Here is a 19513-nt window from a genome sequence, read left to right as displayed (position 1 = left end):
TTGCCGCAATAGCCCCCAAAGTATGGAAACAATATAGAAAGGAAACAATACTGTAAAATATTTATACAGTTGGCTCCATTCAGACAAAGACTCCAAGTGCCTGGAAGTGACAAAACATTTCAGAATAAATAACGCACAGACACAGAATCCCAGACTGGAAAAAATATTCATATTCCTGCATTTCACAAGCAGACTGTGGGGGTGAAAATCCAGATCAGTGTTTCAAAAGTTACTTAATCTTTTTCATATGAAAGCAGGAGAGGAGGAAAGAAAGGGCTGAAGCCCACCACTTCAGCTCTAACGATGCACTATTCTCCTGTGGGAAAGCATACTCTCTTTCAGTCCTATTCACAATAGACTTCTCTGGAAAGTTCCAAGTGTTCATTGAGAGCAAGGCTACATGGCATTCAGAGAGCCATCTGGTTGTATTACTTTACATATTCTTTCACCACCACCACGAGAACTGGGTGTTCTTGCATTTCATGCAGTGTTTCTGAGGCAAATCCTATCACAGCATAACGACAAGACGGCAGTTCCAATTTCGCAAGATGGCTGCCTCAAAACCCAAATGGAAGAAAATGCAACCTAAAAAGATAGATTACATAAAAATAATCTATTTATGAATACAATTATTGTGTTTTATGTTATTATTTTTAAATGTAATATTTATTAATTTGATATTTATATGAATATATACATGTATAATATTTAATATTAATAATATTTAATATTTATACAATTATCCTTGCTCTTTATGTGATTCTGTAAATGTATAGACACACAGTATAAGATACATCTTACATTTTTGAGCATAATTACTCCACAATACATCAAAAGATGCACTGGTTCTCCTGATCGTACAATATGAATTTTACCAAGTACTTCTGCAAAATGCCTTTTTGAAACCAGTGAGAAAATTTAAATGAAACTCTGTGTCCCACACATTGAACAACCCACGCTATCATTCTCCTATTATAATTTGTGTTCCCTTCTCAACAATCACCAAAATGTTTCAGAAGTAGGTTGAATCATATTCTCAATTTCACCACGCGAGTGAGATGACTCAGCCATTCTTCTATACTATCAAGAAAAATCACATTCTCTTGGGGCTCTGCATCGTTACTGATGATTGTTGCACATGCCCTCTTGAGTTCTGAGATGTAATCCCATTGGATACGAACAGTTTGTGAGGACAGTCTGACCGCACCACCAGGTGGTACAGACCAATCAAGGCCATGCTGTCCTAGAACACAAGGCCCACATACTGTAGCGCTGTGGACTGATTAGACTGTTTCCTTGTATGGCACACGCCATACATAGTGTATATACTCTATTTTTCTGTTTTATATAAACGTGACTTGATGAGATTTGAGTCTGCCTTAGTGAATGTGTTACATTTAAAAGTTTATTTACTTTTCTTCTGAGAGAAACAAGGCTGCTGTTTTCCATCCAAAGAAAAAGAGAGACAGGCAAATGAGGGATATATAGACTGATGGATGGATGGACTGACAGACAGACAGACATAGATAGATAGATAGATAGATAGATAGATAGATAGATAGATAGATAGATAATGTAAAGTCCCCTCAAAGCTGTCAACTTTTTATCTATAGGCAAGCTGATACCTTTTAAGCAAAGTCATTATGGGCAGAAACTGATACTTTTCCACTCATGACTCATGTGGATTGTGCATGTGATTCCTTTCCTGCACTGGACAAGCAAAGAAGGACAATAATGTGGCACCTCTTAGTGTCTCTCATAATCACCACTTGACTGCACGCTTCCCAACAACGTGTCATCGTGACCTGAAAGTCTGACTAGCAAACACACCTCAAAAGACTGAAGGTCACATAATACAGTTAGGTTTGTCTTCTTTCCATGGAAGCTATAAATTAGAAATGCCCTGCACTCACATCATGGCATGACTCTGATAAGTAGGGCTTGACTGCTGTAAAAAGATTTTGTTTTTGGCGTTTCTTTTCTCTATCTTTCTTTCGTTTATGAGCTTATTGTGTTTTATATTGAAGTTACTGTAGCCTTTAAATGTCAATTCAGCTGCTCTGGCACATGTGAAACACAGAGGCTGTTTACTACTTGTGGTTTAGCTTTGTTCTTTTGATCTGCAGTTGGGAAACATATCATTTCCCATCATGCATGTAACAACTCTCTTCCTGTTCATCTTCAGACAGTGCCCTCTTATGTTGATCTAGGACCAGCTTTGTCTCAGACCAGTTCTGATCTTAACCATCAAAAGAGAAACCACAGAACTGGTCTCAGATCAGCACCCAAAGACAACTTAAACAAAACCCTCTGCGAACTTGTGCAGCACATATAACATATAACAAAGCATTAAACCAACAAAACAAACCTCATCATGAGAATAAACCTGCAAGAACTTCCCGAATAACATCAGCAGTGCTCTTGCATAATATAGCTGACTGGTCAATCATTTCACATGTTGAAATTTCCGCCCATGTCCTTGGCAAGATTCCTGACCTCAATGACTACCGTGGATCACGCTGTTCTGCTCTGTTGTATCCCAAACACCCCAGAACAAACATCTCACTTAAAGGTACATGAACTGAGCTTCAACCAGATGCTGGGCTTTTGTTTTGTCTGTTGAAGGAGACTAGAGCACAACGAGAAACATTAAGCTATAAACCAACGGCGAGTCCAATATATAAAGCAGTTCTTCTGAATAAATTAATGATGATGAGGTAAATGTAGCATTAATGTGAAAAAGCCATAATTCATGCAAAGACAAGTTAAGGATTTCATGCTTCTGAGAGACAAAAACAAGTCCAAAGTTTACTTAATCAATGTCCAGAGCTTGAATTTGGTCCAACTGGATATTTAGGCTACATGTGCCACAAGTAATTCAGTAAATCTCAATAAAGCAGTGAATTTTCATTTACAGTTTGAACTATAACAGTTAAATATAGAAATATAATAAAGCCACTTTAATGACCCTATGATATGAAAATAGTGGGTTTTAGTTGTATGCCTTAGTCCATGTGCCAGTGTAGTCCTACATATTGCATAAATGGGTATTTAAATGTATAGTCACTGTTTTATAGGGAGACAGACCAAAACACTGATGACTCATCCTGCACCACATATTTTTGTCCAATCAAATGCTCTTCAGAATGATAAAGTCCCACCCACAAATACAATCTGCCATAGATAGATAGATAGATAGATAGATAGATAGACAGACAGACAGACAGACAGACAGACAGATAGATAGATAGATAGATAGATAGATAGATAGATTTTGCCCAAGCGTCCTGTTTGAACAGAAAATACATTGGCACAGGAATGAATCCTGCAGCTGTCAAGTGATTTCAATGCAAATATTGTAGTGTTCAATAACCCGAATGTACCGTATCATTAGAACAGACCACAAGGTCATATTAGTTATGCTAATTAGTACAAATCAGTGACATGCTAAGCGTAAATTGATTTTATGAGGCTGATGCTTGCTGAGGCTAGCAGTAATCCACTCTGAAACAATGCTGCAGGGAACGGCTTTGTCTGCTTCACACAATACAGCTTAAAAAGAACAAATTGGAGCAAACACACTTTAACTAGCTGGCTGTGAGGAGCAGCTCTATTCATGAGGCATCAATCAGTGGGCTGGTAAGACATGTCTGATGGAGGAAGAGGAGGAAACCTTCATCTATCTTTATCTCTCCCTTCAACCAGTTTGACCCTCAGGCTCTGCATTAGCACGTCTTGATGACGACATGTATAGAGGGCCAGCTGACTCCTATTCAAACTCAACAGTGATATATACATGCACACTATGTACACTATGCTCATGTAACCTATATCACACAATGGCATGGCCTTAGGGTACACGTATGTAATGTAGCTACTCAAGGTAGGACTTTGAACATTGCTTTTCCTGTTCTTTAACAAAAGACGTAACCATTACTAATGAAGTTTACCAGTGACCGCCCACTTTTACAGCAACCTTTGTTACAGGATTTTCCCTATGCATTTTCTTCATAGTGATTTCAAGTCAATATATATGAATAATTTGGAATAATAATACATTGAAATTATAAGTTTACTGTATTTTAATCAAATACACGCAGCCTTGGCAAGCATAAGAGAATTCAGTACCTTTGCAATAAGGTTGCAAAGGTTCCATTTGTTAACATTAGATCAGTCATGACTACTCTCAGGATAGATTGTAAAATCTTTATTAATGTAAATAGAATGTGCATAGGTTTAGTCCTGGCAGACTAAATCTGCTGCTGGAGAGCAAGTAGACTTGCTTCTGCTAAATCCTCGGATAATAAAATTAAAAGGAAAAATTCTGCTGCCGCTAGAGAGAGGAAGATCCCCCATAGCAGGTCTGGACAGGTGGTGGGCTAAGATCAGGACAGGCATAGTGTGCAGACACAGCATTCATTGAATACGACCTAGTATGCAAATCCAATTGGCTAGAAACATTGAACTGAAGTTTCATGGCTGAACTATACATTTAACCACATAAGTTAACATAAACTATGAAGTGCACATAAATACACTTTTTAAAAAAAGTTTATATAAATATAAAAGAACTTTGAGATGTAATTTATAGATTGCATGAGTGGGCAGTTTCTCCTCTCTGATTGGTGAATCTCTGATTTTTTTTTTAATGATGTTGACTTGAATAATTCTGGAATCATTCTTATGGAAGATCTTCAAAGGTTTATATGTTTATGTTAAAAATCTATTGAAAGAAAGAGTTTTGTTACTACAGTACCCTAATTGCTCTCTGTTGGCACATGATCTATAATCACATTATAGCATCTATCCCAACAAACTTTGTCATGTGGGATAGACTATGGAAATTGAAAATTGAACATCAATATTCCAACATTCAAACCTTGCAGCGTATGTCAATACCCTGCACATATGAAAAGCCAAACAGGCCGTGCCCTCTAGCAGCTAACGAAAGGACAGATTAACAAGGCTCTCATTAAATGAGAGCAAATCCTTCTGAAACACAGAGAGGTCACCGGATGGATTTGAATTCAATGCAACACCAAAATCATTGTTAAGACTTTTAAATGTTATTTTGAACTCCTAAGATTTGGATAATTATTTATTTAATATGGTCCTTACTCAATATTGTTTCAAAATCACAACAACGAACTGGATTGTTCCTATTGATGTTTTCTCAAGGGATTTTCAGCATGAAGAATATGTTCTGAGGGCAGACCAACTGACCACAATAAAACAAGGCTAAACACAAACATAAAGTGACCACTGACTCTTTATGGAAACTTTAACTCCATAGGTCTGCATACACAGTACACACAGTATATAAACATCTATATTTTGAATTACATTATTTGAAGCCAGTGCAGTGGGTGTGCATTTCTGCTTTCAAACATATTGTTTGTCTGGAAAACTTATGAAACCAAAATGAGAAATGCAGCTGCTATAGCGTGTGAATGCCGTCTTCAAGTGTTTGTGATTTCAGAGCTAAATTTGCTCAACAATGACCCTAAAGGACTGTGATAAACAGTCTTTGTAAGTAGCCATGTGACAAGCTAATATGGGATATATACACATACAATAATTTATTTTTCAATAATCAAGCAGGACTTTTGCTTTAATTACAGAATTATTTAGCTGACCTCACCTTTGCTGCATAATGCATGGTTTTTATGGCATATATTTTTACTGAGTGCAGGAGGTATAGGTATTATTGCATGTTCTCACATGCTGAGGTTGTAAAGTATTTGTTATTATGGCCTTGAATGGAATTCATTAGTCTCTCAACTATATCTGACGCATGCTTTTTGCATTCAGAATTGGACTTTGGAGACATAAACAATTATGCACTGTACACAAAACCACTGTTATCGAGTTGCACAACACAGTGAGGTAAAATAGCAGGCAATAATGTGTGTTATCTTGAACAAGAGCTCCGAGAGTTAGGGAGGAAGCAGAGACGGTTGTATCACTTTTTTTGTTTTGTTTATTTATTCAGAAAATATTTAGCCTTAAGCTTTGAAATTTAGACTTTTAAAACATATTGTGGCAATTAAAATGATAACTAAGGTGACTCAGTTAAATTCACAATGTAATAATGGAAGTAGCGACCAATCCTTTTCTTTCATATTGTGATGCACAAGTGAGTAAAGCAAAAAGCAAAAGAAATGTAGGTCTATCCATGTGTATTCCATGTAAAGTAATCCATGTGACAACAGTGGCTCAACCATAATTTTATGAAGCTACGAGAATACTTTTTGTGTGCAAAAAATAAATAAATAAATAAAATTACAACTTTATTTAACAATTTCTTCTCTTATGCATCAGTCTTCAACACGCATTCATGAGAGTACTACGACGTATGCATGTGATGCTGCTGACGCAGGAGCCAGCATTCTTATGTAGAACATGGACTATTTTAACAATGTCCTTACTACCTTTCTGGGCCTTGAACATGTCGGTTGCATATGCAGGGTCAGAAAGCTCTCGGATTTCATTAAAAATATCTTAATTTGTGTCCTGAAGATGAACAAAGGTTTTACAGGTTTGGAACGGCATGAGGAATTAATTATATAATTTTTATTTTGGGGTGAACTAACCCTTTCTATAAGAGAAGTAATAATCTCTGACTTGCGAATGAATCGTTCTTCGATTGCGTTGGCACACTTGGTCAGTAAACTGGTCATCCAGTTCATAAATGCAGGCTGAACGATTTGCTCATATATCAGTCGAGTCAGATCAAATTGAGAACCAGATCAGTCTGAATCATGAATTAATCACCCACTGTGTTTTGTGAACTAAATCAACTGATTCATTGAAATAAATCCAACAAAAAAGATTTGTTCATGAATCGATCATCACTACTACTTTTGACTTTTCAGAGCTTTACAGTTCACTTTCAATGAAAACAACATTCTTTAGAAGAAAGGGAAAAGTCACGTTTTGAACAAGAGGCTAAGTAGCCCAATGATGCCATACATTTAATTTGGGGGTGAACTATCCCTTTAATTTGAGAGGCATTTTCTAAAATTATTAATCTACTACTAAAATAGATGTTTAATTGCACCGTCCATGAACACTTAGTTTCAAATAGTACATAATGGTAGCCACAAAGATGTATTCTACCCCTCAGACTGAAAACAAAACCCTCCCCCGTTGTGTGCACATTCTTTGTATGGTTGTTTTGATCCGAGTGCAGCGAGTCAACGGGTTCACAAGTGGGCGAGGCTCATCGGGGCTGCGCAGCGTTCAACTCTCTTTCCCCAAACCCACTGCGCTGCGTCTCACACGACGAAACGTGTTATTCCAGCCAGAAAACTTATATCTTTTCTCGCAACCTTACCAAAAACTGCAGTGTTCCAGAAATGTTGTACACTGTGTTTGTCCTCAAGTGACCCGCTGCAGAAGTGAGTACATCCCGTTCCTGTGATATTAATAGCTCCCTTGCGTCACCAAATTGTGCTAGACTGCTCTGCTAGACACGCGATGCTAGCCGAACGCGCAGCGACGCATTCGCACTCCAAACAAACATCGTTATAAAACAAGATATCTATCGGGCATCAGATGACTGTCTAGGTCGGATGTGGGAACGTGTGCACAATGTACGTGATGCATTGATTCTACAGAAGGGCTTACCAGGAAGTGGTTATCCTATTTTGTTTAATTCAAGAGTCTACTTAATAGGAATCTTATTCGTGTGGAAATACAATATCAAATGAAAGTTGCATAATCGTAAGTTAGTTTAGTCATGAAAAATTCTAAATATTGACTAGGTTAGAGGGAGCAAGTGGGTAGAGAACTGTAGCTCATCAACAGGTCACAGTATCAGTACAGTACAGTGTTAGTCAATACTGTAAGAAGTAGTTTGTAGTGCAATAATAAACAGTATTTCTGTATCCATTAGTGCTAGTATTGACTGCATATGTTCTACTGTCAGAATTGACACTAAACTTAATGGCAGTGTTATGTTTTCAGTGTCATTGAATATATGTTAGTTTGGTTAGGCAATGTAGTTTACTTCCTAAAGTGACTGTAGCCTACAGTTGCAGCACTGTAACATTTTTCAGCCAGTTCATGCTCATCTCCCAAATTGTTATATATGGTGCAGTCATATAAAGGTCAGTTAAAGGCATAGTTCACCCAAAAAGGTAATTTGCTAAATAATTCACTCACCCTCAGGCTATGCAAGATGTAGGCTAGTTTGTTTCTTCATCTAAACTGATTTGGAGAAATTTAGCAGTGCATCACTTGCTCACCAATGGATCCTCTGCAGTGAATGGGTGCCGTCAGAATGAGAGCCCAAACAGCTGATAAAAACATTACAATAATCCACAAGTAACTCACACAACTCCACCAGTTAAACATGCAGCTTCACAAGATGTTATAACAAACAAATAATTAAGACATTTTAGGGCTGCAACTAACGATTATTTTAATAATCGATTGATCTGTCGATTATTTTTTTCGATTAATCGATGAATCAGATTTTTTAAAAGTGCAAAAAATTAAATAATTTAACAACACTGCGTCGTTAGCGTTGGTATTGTATCAGACACCTGCACTTAACATTATATGAAAATCAAGCTCAAATGGAGTTAATAATGTTTTTGACCAGAGAATGACGGAGATGGAGTGTTTTGTCTGTCGTTAGAACGGCTGTAACTGTTATGCAGTGCATTAAGTGCATTATGCTTTCATCAACTTTTACAGGTTATATAACTTTGATTGTAGCTATATGGGCGCTTAGTTTTTTCTTGTCGTTTAATACACTTGGCCAAAATCTCAAATTAAGCGCTTATGCACATAATGCACAGGATATTTAAAACGTATATAGACAGCAAATAACTAATTCTTCTCCACTCTTCAAACACACAAAAACATTATCCTTTACTGACATAGTGTTTGAGTAAAGAAAACGCTGTACTATTCAAACACCAATTATTTATTCACCCTTGCATTGCGAAAAAGCAGAGATCTCATCTTCTCCAGGCTGTGCGCGCGTCAATCTGAACGGAGGCGGGTGAAGGTACGAGGTCTCGCTGAGAGCTCGATGATCCAATGGCGTTCAAGTTTTACTGACAAGTTATTTTAATGCTTATCATTGGTTTACTATTTTTAAAACTCTCTGATTTAAAATAATAAAACGAATTATAAGCGACTCAAGTTTGGATAATTTTTCACAGCACCTGACTGGGCTAGGGTATGGCAACTGCCATACTCTGCCATACGCAAACGCCGCCCCTGCTCCCACACCTTGGATGACTTGGGTCGCACGGATTTCTCTGCCTCCGCCATGTATCTTTCCTCTACCTCCGCTCGTTTTTTTTGTTGTTTTTTTTTTACTTTTTGTTTTTTATTTATGAGGCGCCAAACTCTGCTAGCATCCGTGCGCGAGAGAGACCGAGTGTGTTCACTCCGCTCCGCGCTCAACTAAAGTTTTTTTTTTTTAATAATCAAACGTCTCCGCGTCGCGCGACACAACGAATCGATTATGAAATTCGTTGCCAACGCTTTTAGTAATCGATTTTTATCGATTTAATCGATTCGTTGTTGCAGCCCTAAGACATTTATAACTATATGAGTCCATAACGTTGCTTTCTCTGGTGAAAAGTTCATCTCGCCTGAATCAGGAGAGAAATATGCACACATCAAGCTCTGTTTACAAGCGTAAACAGTTCAAAACGGTTCTAAACAAATATTTGGATGGATAATAGGTGGATTTTGATGTGAGAGCACAACAGGGGATGGACTTTAAAAACAATAATTTAACAATACTGTTAAATGTAATCTTTAGCAAATGTCAAAAAGAAGATCCATTTTTCATACTGTAGCCTATACATAGTATTGCTGTGATGCATAAAGTCTCTTGTAGCATGTAAAATGATTTCAGTTTGTAGTGTTTTATTTTAAACGTATTTAGACAAAATCGTGTCAGTCAAGCACATTTCTTTCCAGATTCACCTAAGTAAATATTATGTTTATCCTCATGTGTCTCCCCAGGTGAAAGCCAAAATTCAAATCCACACTTGATGCTTAGAAATCCCCATGTCATTATAAATGATATTGTAAGCCTGTTTTGGCATTGCTCTTGATCTTTGTAAACATACTTCAGTTTGTGTGATTCACATCCACACCTGTTGTTTTCAGGAAACTCTTTAACCATAATGCCGCACGCAGTTTGCAATTACGTACTAACATGCCCTGCAGTTGCAGCGTTGCATAATGTGTATCTGGTTACATTATTAGAGCAACCGCTGATATCATTCATTAGCCCAATATAACAACGTGATGCAAAGTAATGCTGATGTGATCGCCTGTCACCAGCTTCTGCTGGAGTTTACGCTCGGGTGCAGTGGGATCTTGGCACGGCCCCAGAGAAAGGGGGAGGATAGCAGACAGAGAGGAGGAGGGAGAGAGAGACAGACAGAGGAGGGAGGTGGATCTTTCAATTGTTGGGTTCAGCGTTGTAGTCTATGGGGAGATGGGGGTGTTGATGCATAGAGACAAACCTGATCGAGCTCCCCTGTGTGTACTGCATGCAGACAAACCAATTCAGTCACAAACAACTCACCTAGATATGTTTGTTTGACTTCAGTAGGAAGTTAGCAGAATGAATGCGCTGAGTATGCAAGTGTGTGTTTCTGTGCCACTGGAATCTTCAAAGGTTCTGCAAAATAAAGACTGTTTTCAAACATGTTTCCTAACTGCCATTGGTCATCAAAACCAATAGCCACACCCTAAACCTTCGCTATTGGTTGAGTTGTTGTTGTTGCTATGTCAGGCTGGTCTGGATTCTCAAATAAACAGACTAATTTGATAGCACCACAGAGTGTAGATCTACAAATGCCATTTATTTTAGTATTTTAATAATAATAATACAACAATTAAAAAAGGCATTTTATATGCAGCAAACCACTTCCTTAAAGTTAGAAATCAAAATTTAGTGGCATTTTCCAACCTGATCTCACAGAATTAAGTCCGTGAACATTACACGGAATTCTGTGAGATCATGTTGGCATTTTCATATATGTATATGTATGAAATATCACATAATATAACTTTTTTTTTAAAACAAGTCACTGTAAAAATGCTAAAAACCTGTTAATTTGTTAATATTTAAGTTACCTTACCATATGCCATGACAAATTGCAAATGGTTAACTTCACATTACATTATATTTTATTTTATTTTATTTTAAGCGAAAATGATTAATTACCATTATAATTTAAAGTGAAAAACAGTAAAAGGACATTCCCAGAAGTCTCTGTGTGACATATGATTATATTTTATGTAAGTAATTTTGTATGTTCACTTTTTTTTTTAATCAGTGATGTACATTAGGGTGTTTCATTTCTGTTATTTAATGCTTTTAAAGGTTTATTTTTGTGTCTCTGTGTTCCCTGAAGGTGTTTTGTCTTTGTGTGTATGACCCTGTGGACCATCTAGCAATATCCATTTTTTTAATGATGAATTTGGTACCATTTTTTACCAAACATTCAACTGAATATAAATTTACAGTATAAATCTATTTAAAGTTTTCCTTTTCAGGCGGTACATCAATTAAGCCTGGCAACTGTCATTATGTATCACTTTTTAGATTTATATATCACAAAAACACTTTTAGTATTAATTTTAGTGTCTTTTAGAGAATTGACTGTGCTAGTGGCTTGTGTAAAATAAGCTTAAGTGGAAGAGACCCTCCAATTCTTCACAACCCCATGTCTACCTAAAGAAACATCCCATCTTGGTTCTCTTAGCAAACCGGCAATTACGAGACCCATGCAAGTGACCAACATCACTGGGTCTCAGTTCAGTCGGTTCAGTCAGAGCCTCACCCAGACAGCAGGCACCATGCAAATTACAGCGCAACCCCAAACACACACCCACTTACAGTACAATTACCAGTGAGACAGCAGCCCCTACGGAAGCAGCGTGTCCCTCTGAAGCAGACCCAGACAGATAGTAGAACAGGACTGACAACTTCTGAGTCACGAAAAGCAGAGGCCTTGCCTGTGGGGCTCACATTTTATTACCCATGAGGCTGTTTTGTATTGCCATTAGATACTCCGGAACTGAGCACTTTTTTTTGTCATATCAAAATAAAACTACCCTGGCTGAATGTGTGTTGGATGAAAAAGCAAAGGTTGTAAAGGGATGTAAAGATGATCACTTGATTCAATACTGATTCGATTGCTTTTTGTTTTCTCATGGAAACTGCACACTTTCAGTTCCTGTCCTTGAATATTAGGAGACTGTTGCACAAGACGTCTGTTGAAACTTGTAAAAAAAAAAATTAAGAAAATACAGTTGCTGAAAATAATGCTGCTTAATGTCTAGAACTTGCAGCCACAATGCTAGGTAAGTGGTTGCTATGGTATTAGTAGAGTGTTATGTGTGGTTTTTAGCTTGTTGCTAGGATGTTGCTAGGGTGTTTTGGGTGCTTGCGTACTTGCCCAGAAGTTAAAAGAGCCCAATTGCAGTCTTTATGGGATTTTTATGATCTTACATATGAAAATCATAAGTCTGATGGAAAAGGAAGAGCACACTTCTTCTCAACAAGCTGCATGATTTGAAATACCATTCTAATCTGTGGGGTTATAAGTAGTGATGCATGATGGGTAGATCACTTACAAATTGTTGTCCATTACTGATTCCAGATTACATGAGAAAAATTGTAGTTAGTAATCTATAATCCATTACATTACACATTTTAAGAAATATAATCAGACTACTTTTTGGATTACTTTTGACTTAACTCGTTTATCACGTTAATTTTAAATAGGAAAATGTTGTACAATATTAATATAAAACCAGTTTACCTGCATGTCATGTGACCATTAACCAATGTCAGAGAACCGTGAACATTTATTATTAACGTAATTATTGACTTGTTACCTTAAAATCTCATGGGGTACTTCAAGTATAAATATATTAGGTCAAAGAGGTTGAGATGGCAAAAAAGTTTGGGAATGCCTGCATTACATGTTAATAAGAAATTAATTTATGCATTTGAATGTGTTTGAAACACAAAAGACTTCTAAAGACACACAGTACTAATACATGGTTAAATAACCTACTGAGTGATAATTCAAATAAAGTGTGTTCATCAGCAGTTGATGCAATGTTGAAACACTTTTTAAACCTGAAGTGATTTTGTAAATCCAGTGGTCAAATGCTGTGTAGCCACCTGACTAATAATGACTGATCTCTGTGTGAATGTCCACAAAACTGGAAGACTCTGAGTGTATATAAGCAGTAGGCTACACTCAAAAAAATGATTCGGTCTAAATTGACATTTTATGTAATTCAATTGCATTACAATTTTCCATCCATTTAGATTACATAGTTTTAACATAAACAAATCAATAAACTTAATGCGATTCATATGCATCAGTCATACATGAATGAAACAGGTAAGATTTATGTAATAATTCACAGTAAAGTCCCCACACTGCTCAGTGTTCATGTGTTTCCACACTACAGAGTGTTCAAGTAGAATTGAAGCAGTGCTGAAGTTAAGAAGATAATTATGTGATGATTGATCATTAATGATGAACAGCTGCTGTTATCAAGAAGAATCACCGAAGGAAAGAGAAACACAAGAACTACAACTGACTTCAGCCACAGCTGAAGATGAAATCAACTGAAAAAAAAGACATTAAACCTCTCAAGATCTGATTAAACAGCATCAGATTGACCAGATTGACTTTATTTCTGTCAGACTTCTAGAGAAGCTCTTATTGAGAATTAACAGAGGTTTAGATGCTTTATTGTTTTGTTTGAAATCACCATCAAAGAGACCAGTGTTTCCTTTTGTTGGGCTCTGGGCTCTTGACCCCTTGACACTTTGGTGTTGCTATTACACTGGTTGCTTTAATTGTGTGTTTATATAAAACACACTTAGTTTAGCCAGTGAAACTAAGAAAAAAGAAAAAATAGAGTTGGGGGCAGATGGTCTACCGATCTAGTTTCAAGTCCAATGTCTTACGAATATGTGTGGATTTGTTTCATAGCTTCAGATCTAGTAGCATTGTAAAAGATAATTTGAATAATTTACAAATCACTTTGTGCACAAAAGTTTTCATCTGCAGCAATACGAAGACCACAGACATCAAGAATCAGCGTATGAATCTCAACAATGGTGACAGTCAAGAAAATGCTTCATGTTGCAATGCATGCTGGGTACCAGCATAGTACAAGACTCTCCCATGTATCCCAGCATGCATTGCAGCATGAATAAACAATGCAGCTGAATTGTCTGATTATTTTCTTTTATTCTTACTATTTTATTTTACGTTTGCTGTTTTAGTTGTGACTTTTAGTAGCTTGTTTTGTGATGTTCAGAGTTTTATCTGAATATTTTGTTGACTGTCACCATTGTTGAGATTCATACACTGATTCTTGATGTCTGTGGTCTTTGAATTGCTACAGATGAAAACATTGTGTGCACAAAGTGATTTTTAAATTATTCAAATGATCTGATATTTACAATACTGCAAGATCTAAAGCTACAAAAAAAAAAACTAAAGCGGTATGACATCTATATAATCAGATATTGGACTTGAAATGAGATCAGTGGATCATCTACCCACAACTCTTTTTTTCCTTGGCTTTGCTGGCTAAGCTAAGTGTGTCTTATAGAAACACAGTTAAAGCAACCAATACAATAGTAACACCAAAGTATCAAGGGTCAAGAGTCCAACAAAAGGAAACACTGGTCTCTTTGATGGTGATTTCAAACAAAACAATAAAGCATCTAAACCTCTGTTAATTCTCAATAAGAGCTTCTCTAGAAGTCTGACAGAAATAAAGTCAATCTGGTCAATCTGATGCTGTTTAATCAGATTTTGAGAGATTTAATGTCTTCTTTTTTTTCAGTTGATTTCATCTTCGTCTGTGGCTGAAGTCAGTTGTAGTTCTTGTATTTCTCTTTCCTTCGGTGATTCTTCTTGATAACAGCAGCTGTTCATCATTAATGATCAATCATCACATAATTATCTCCTTAACTCAACACTGCTTCAATGTTACTTTAACACTCTGTAGTGTGGAAACAAATGAACACTGAGCAGTGTGGGGACTTTGCTGTGAATTATTACATAAATCTTACCTGTTTCATTCACGTATGACTGATGCATATGAATCACATTAAGTTTATTGATTTGTTTATGTTAAAACTATGTAATTTAAATGAATGGAAAATTGTAATGCAATTGAATTACATAAAATGTCAATTTAGACCGAATCATTTTTTTGAGTGTATTTTAGAAAGGAACATTCATAAGATAAAAAAAAGTGGAGTTATGAATTATGAATAATTTATTGCTAACATGTAATCGTTAAAAAAAATGACTGTAGTCTGATTATGAGTATTTTAAAATGAAATTTAATCTAATTACAAGTACTTAGAGTTTTTGCAATCTGATTATGTAATCCAGAGTACATGTAATCAGTTACTACCCAGCTCTGTGTATAGGTACCATATTGGTTATTTAATTCACTGGTATCTGCCAATATTGGATATTTAATTGTGCATGCTTATGCTCATATAATGTTCCCGAAGCTAATCATAAAAACTGTCAGATTTAGCTGCAAATCTCAAAATTAATATCCATCTTGCATACTGTCACTATGTGTACTTGTAGAATTTGACATTTTACTTTTTTTTTTTTATATTGGCCATGGCAATCAATCAATCAATAAACATTTTAATATTGGTGCTTAGTCAGGTGTTCGTTCAAATCACTAAGTATTAGCAACAGTAATTCATAACACAGTTTACCTATACTGTTTAGATAAAAATTAGATTAAAAGAGTAAATGGAGTTGCTGAGTAATGGGAATATCCAAAGTGTTATTTGAAAATCCTTGTTCCTTTTATGCTGCATAGCAACTAAACACTGGGTAAATGTTGTCACTGGGAATTCCTCTTTCTGAATTGTGCTGCTGCTAGTTCTCAAGTTCTTCTAAAGAGCACAGTGTTCAGAACGTTGTGAAAGTGGGTCAAATATTTGTGAACAGGGACAGCCTTTAGTCATGCAGATGACTAACGAAATCTCAATGTGTTATTTTGCCTGAATACAGTATATATATTTTAGATAACATGAATGCTAGCTTTAGGGTTCAGTTAAAGGCTAAAACGTTCAAGTATATTGGGTCTCCTCTTCACATATGCCACATGGCACACTCTAATCTCATTTAGCCTTTGCCCATAGTCAACTTGAGCAGGTATATTCTGTCCACTCTACTGAAGCATAGCCAATTACGCCATTTCCTTCCCATTTGTTGTGACCCCCATCCCCCCCACACACACACACCATCTGTGCTTCAGATAATACATCCACAGATAAGGTCCCATAAATACAAGGCAAGACAGCTATCATCAGCAAGATTAAACAGATGCTAACAGGCCGACTCCAATCCATGGCTTGGATGAAATTTTACGCTGACTGTTATTTTTGAAATGTAGAATCAAAGTCTGAGCTTTAAAGATGGACATGTTTTATGAATGTCCCTAGTTGCTGCACAGTGTTTTTCACTGCATAGTTATATTCGCCTTTGATCCACCTCAGCGTCTGATGAGTTCATTTTATCTGCAAGGACTGGATTTCGATACAAATTTCAGGTTTAAATTAAATTCTGATTTACAAGCTCTCGATTTTTAAATTGCTTTGATTTGATTCCAATTCATCCGAGTACATTTCATTTGTAATGTCCAGTTTGTTTGCTTATGAAAGAAGTCTACTCTTCGCTAATGCTGTAAATTATACAGCACAGTGTTTTTTTAGACTGACGCAAACCAGTAACTCATCTTTTTGAACTATTCATTAAAAGAACTGCTTTAAAAAACAAAATAGTTTTGTCAGGGTTGTGCCATATTTTACATTTTTGACAGGAATGAAAATGAGGCTGTGAGAGATAGAAGTACAGTGTGTTCAATGTTGTTTAACAACATACCGATTGTTCAGCTGATGAAACATCTTTATGAAAAAAAAATAAACTTTCAAAAAACTACTAAAACTCATAAAAAGTTGTGAAAATACATGTACACTTGTCTAAAAAACAGTTCATAAGAGTCATTTGTTCTTGAATTGGATTATACTGATCCTGCTGTTTGGATTCGATTCACTAAAAAGAACGAGATCGTTAGAATTATTTGTCATTCGAAGTTATCCAGACAGTCCACACCTCACTTAAGTTTGTAATTCACTATAAAGAACTGCCTCTTAAGAGTAATTTGTTCATGAATCACTTTACACTTGTCACACTGTATGTTTATGATTCACTAAAATGAACTAGTTCATATGAGTTCATGAACTGGACTAAGTCTGTGTATTATTATTTTTTCCTTAATGCAGCCCATGAGGACGATGCAATATTATGCAATCTTGTCATTATTTTGCAGTACACTGTCTTTATATTGCATAACATTCAAAATAAACCGAAAATCGTTAATATGAAATCTATAAGCTATGTCATCTGCAAATACTACTATTATGTCAAACCAGATAAAGATCAATATTGGCAACAATGAAATAGGATGAAGGTTCAATCCTCATCAGACCAGAGATCTTCTTCTGTGCATATATGACTCTTTTTTTTTTTTGCATGTCCCTCGTTTCTTATCGTTTCATCTCAACTGTTGCTTGACAAGTCGGAGCTGGTGCTCCAACGATAAACAACAATTGTCTTCAGTGTCTTCTCCACCCAAATGTTCAGTTAAGAACTAGATAATAACCCTCCTGCATCCATCTTGACAGCAGGCATATTTGTTTCACGTTTTGGGCTTTCCAGAGGACCCACAATTACTTGGGTTTCTCTGCAGTCGCAATCTGTTCACATCAACCCGTAAAGTTCAATTGCAGGTCACGTCTTTGTCGACAACTATGGGACGTAACAAGGAGCAAAAAATAAAATGGCACATGTAAACAAGATTGTGTGGGTGAAATAAAGCACAAGACTGCATTTCAGATTTGTTCTGTTAACATGCCGCGTAATCTACCGAGTGGCGCTGAGGCTCACCACAAATCACCCAGAATTCGAGCCGAGCTATGTGGTTTACATTCTCAACACACTGACCCACATTCGTCTCCTCTATTTAGAAAATGGAATCCTTGACTCAACTGGAAACATCTTAATTGATGATTTATGAATGGCATATACAATGTTTCAAGGTATCGTACTTCAATCGGAGCGCAGTTCTATAATATTTATGGGACTCTAAGATGCCATGTTGAGAATGATTAAGCTTCTGTAACCTAACGACAAAGCTTAATTTGGCTAGTGCTGAGTAGCTGACAACATCATTTGGCTTAGGCGGAACAAATATTGACTGCTCATGCTTTGTTATACACAATAATCCCAGTCTAGTCAGTCTTTGTCTTGTGAGCCAGTCAAGCATTACAGCAACTGATACAGATCTTTGGTGATTATATTCTCTTGTTGATGTTCATTTACATTATGGTCATATAATGGAGAGTTTGTTACTGTAAAATGCATGTGAGATGGGCCGTTGTTTGAAATGGGGTTTGCCTCATAGTAATTTAGGTTAGTTATAGGATACTATATGCTGGTTAGTGTAAACATGTGCGATGTAGACATGTGTAGTAATGTCATATACCGGTCTCGTGAGTAACAGACAGCAGACGTGTCTATTTTTGTCTCTTGTTGTTTTGCAGTCTTGGAAATGACCCATACAGCAGATTTGTTGTTCCTCACAGCAGTCCGCTGGTGATACGAACATCAGTCGAGGAGGAACTCTGGTCTGAACACAACAAGATGAAGGTTTGTGTCTAGAACACAAACAAATGAATGAATCTTAGCTATATCTGATTCATTAACAAATTTTGAATATAGTGCACAAGTCATATGGTGGCACGGGTTGCCAAGGCAAGGAGTTCGAAGGAGAACAAAGGAGGCAGATAATCCAAAATAAACAGAGTCTTTAATAAATCCATAAAGGAACATACAACCACTTAAAACGACATGTTAGACAGGACAAAGAAACTCTAGAAACTGAAAGACAGGCAAACCAAAGGAGCAAATGAGATGATTAATTAACACAGGTGAACAGACTGGCGGTGATTAACTAATAATATGAACAGGAACTAAACCAAATATGGACAAACAGGAGCTCAAACACGTGAAATATGGACTACTTCTACACCATTTTTCAGTTCTTGCTGAGTACTGGAGTTGAGTAACTTCCAGTCCCCATTCATTACAATTGCATGGAAAAGAGCAACCAGTACAGTCTTCAAAATTTCTCCTTTCATGTTTCACAGTAGAAAGAAATTCTTACAGTTTTGGAACAACATGGGAATAGTAAATGATAACGAAAGTTATCAGAAATATCCATTTAGCATGATTTAAGAGATCTTGAAATGGCACTTTCCAAAAGCTCTTTGACCCAGAACTGAGAAGGAAACAACACAAAGGGGAAAAAGACGTGAAAATAATGTGTTTAATTCAACCCTCTTGGATATAACATCTGGCTCTCATGACTGCAGACGTTAGTTTGATAC

At 36.5% G+C, this 19513-nt stretch overlaps 1 protein-coding gene across 1 annotated transcript in view; it reads left to right on the top strand.

Moving 5' to 3' along the window:
- The first annotated feature begins 6024 nt into the window (after positions 1-6024).
- LOC131534743 (transient receptor potential cation channel subfamily M member 1) overlaps positions 6025-19513 on the top strand; it is a 40618-nt gene continuing 27129 nt past the window's right edge. The window contains exons 1-2 of the mRNA XM_058767795.1: positions 6025-7400; positions 18668-18773. Of these exons, the coding sequence (XP_058623778.1) occupies positions 18768-18773 (6 nt within the window). The 5' untranslated portion in view covers positions 6025-7400; positions 18668-18767. The remainder of the gene's footprint in view (positions 7401-18667; positions 18774-19513) is intronic.

The sequence above is a fragment of the Onychostoma macrolepis genome, chromosome 25 (assembly GCF_012432095.1).
Source record: "Onychostoma macrolepis isolate SWU-2019 chromosome 25, ASM1243209v1, whole genome shotgun sequence".
NCBI lineage: Eukaryota > Metazoa > Chordata > Actinopteri > Cypriniformes > Cyprinidae > Onychostoma > Onychostoma macrolepis.
Note: the sequence above shows the minus strand (reverse complement) of the source record. Positions and strands in the feature narration are given on the sequence as shown.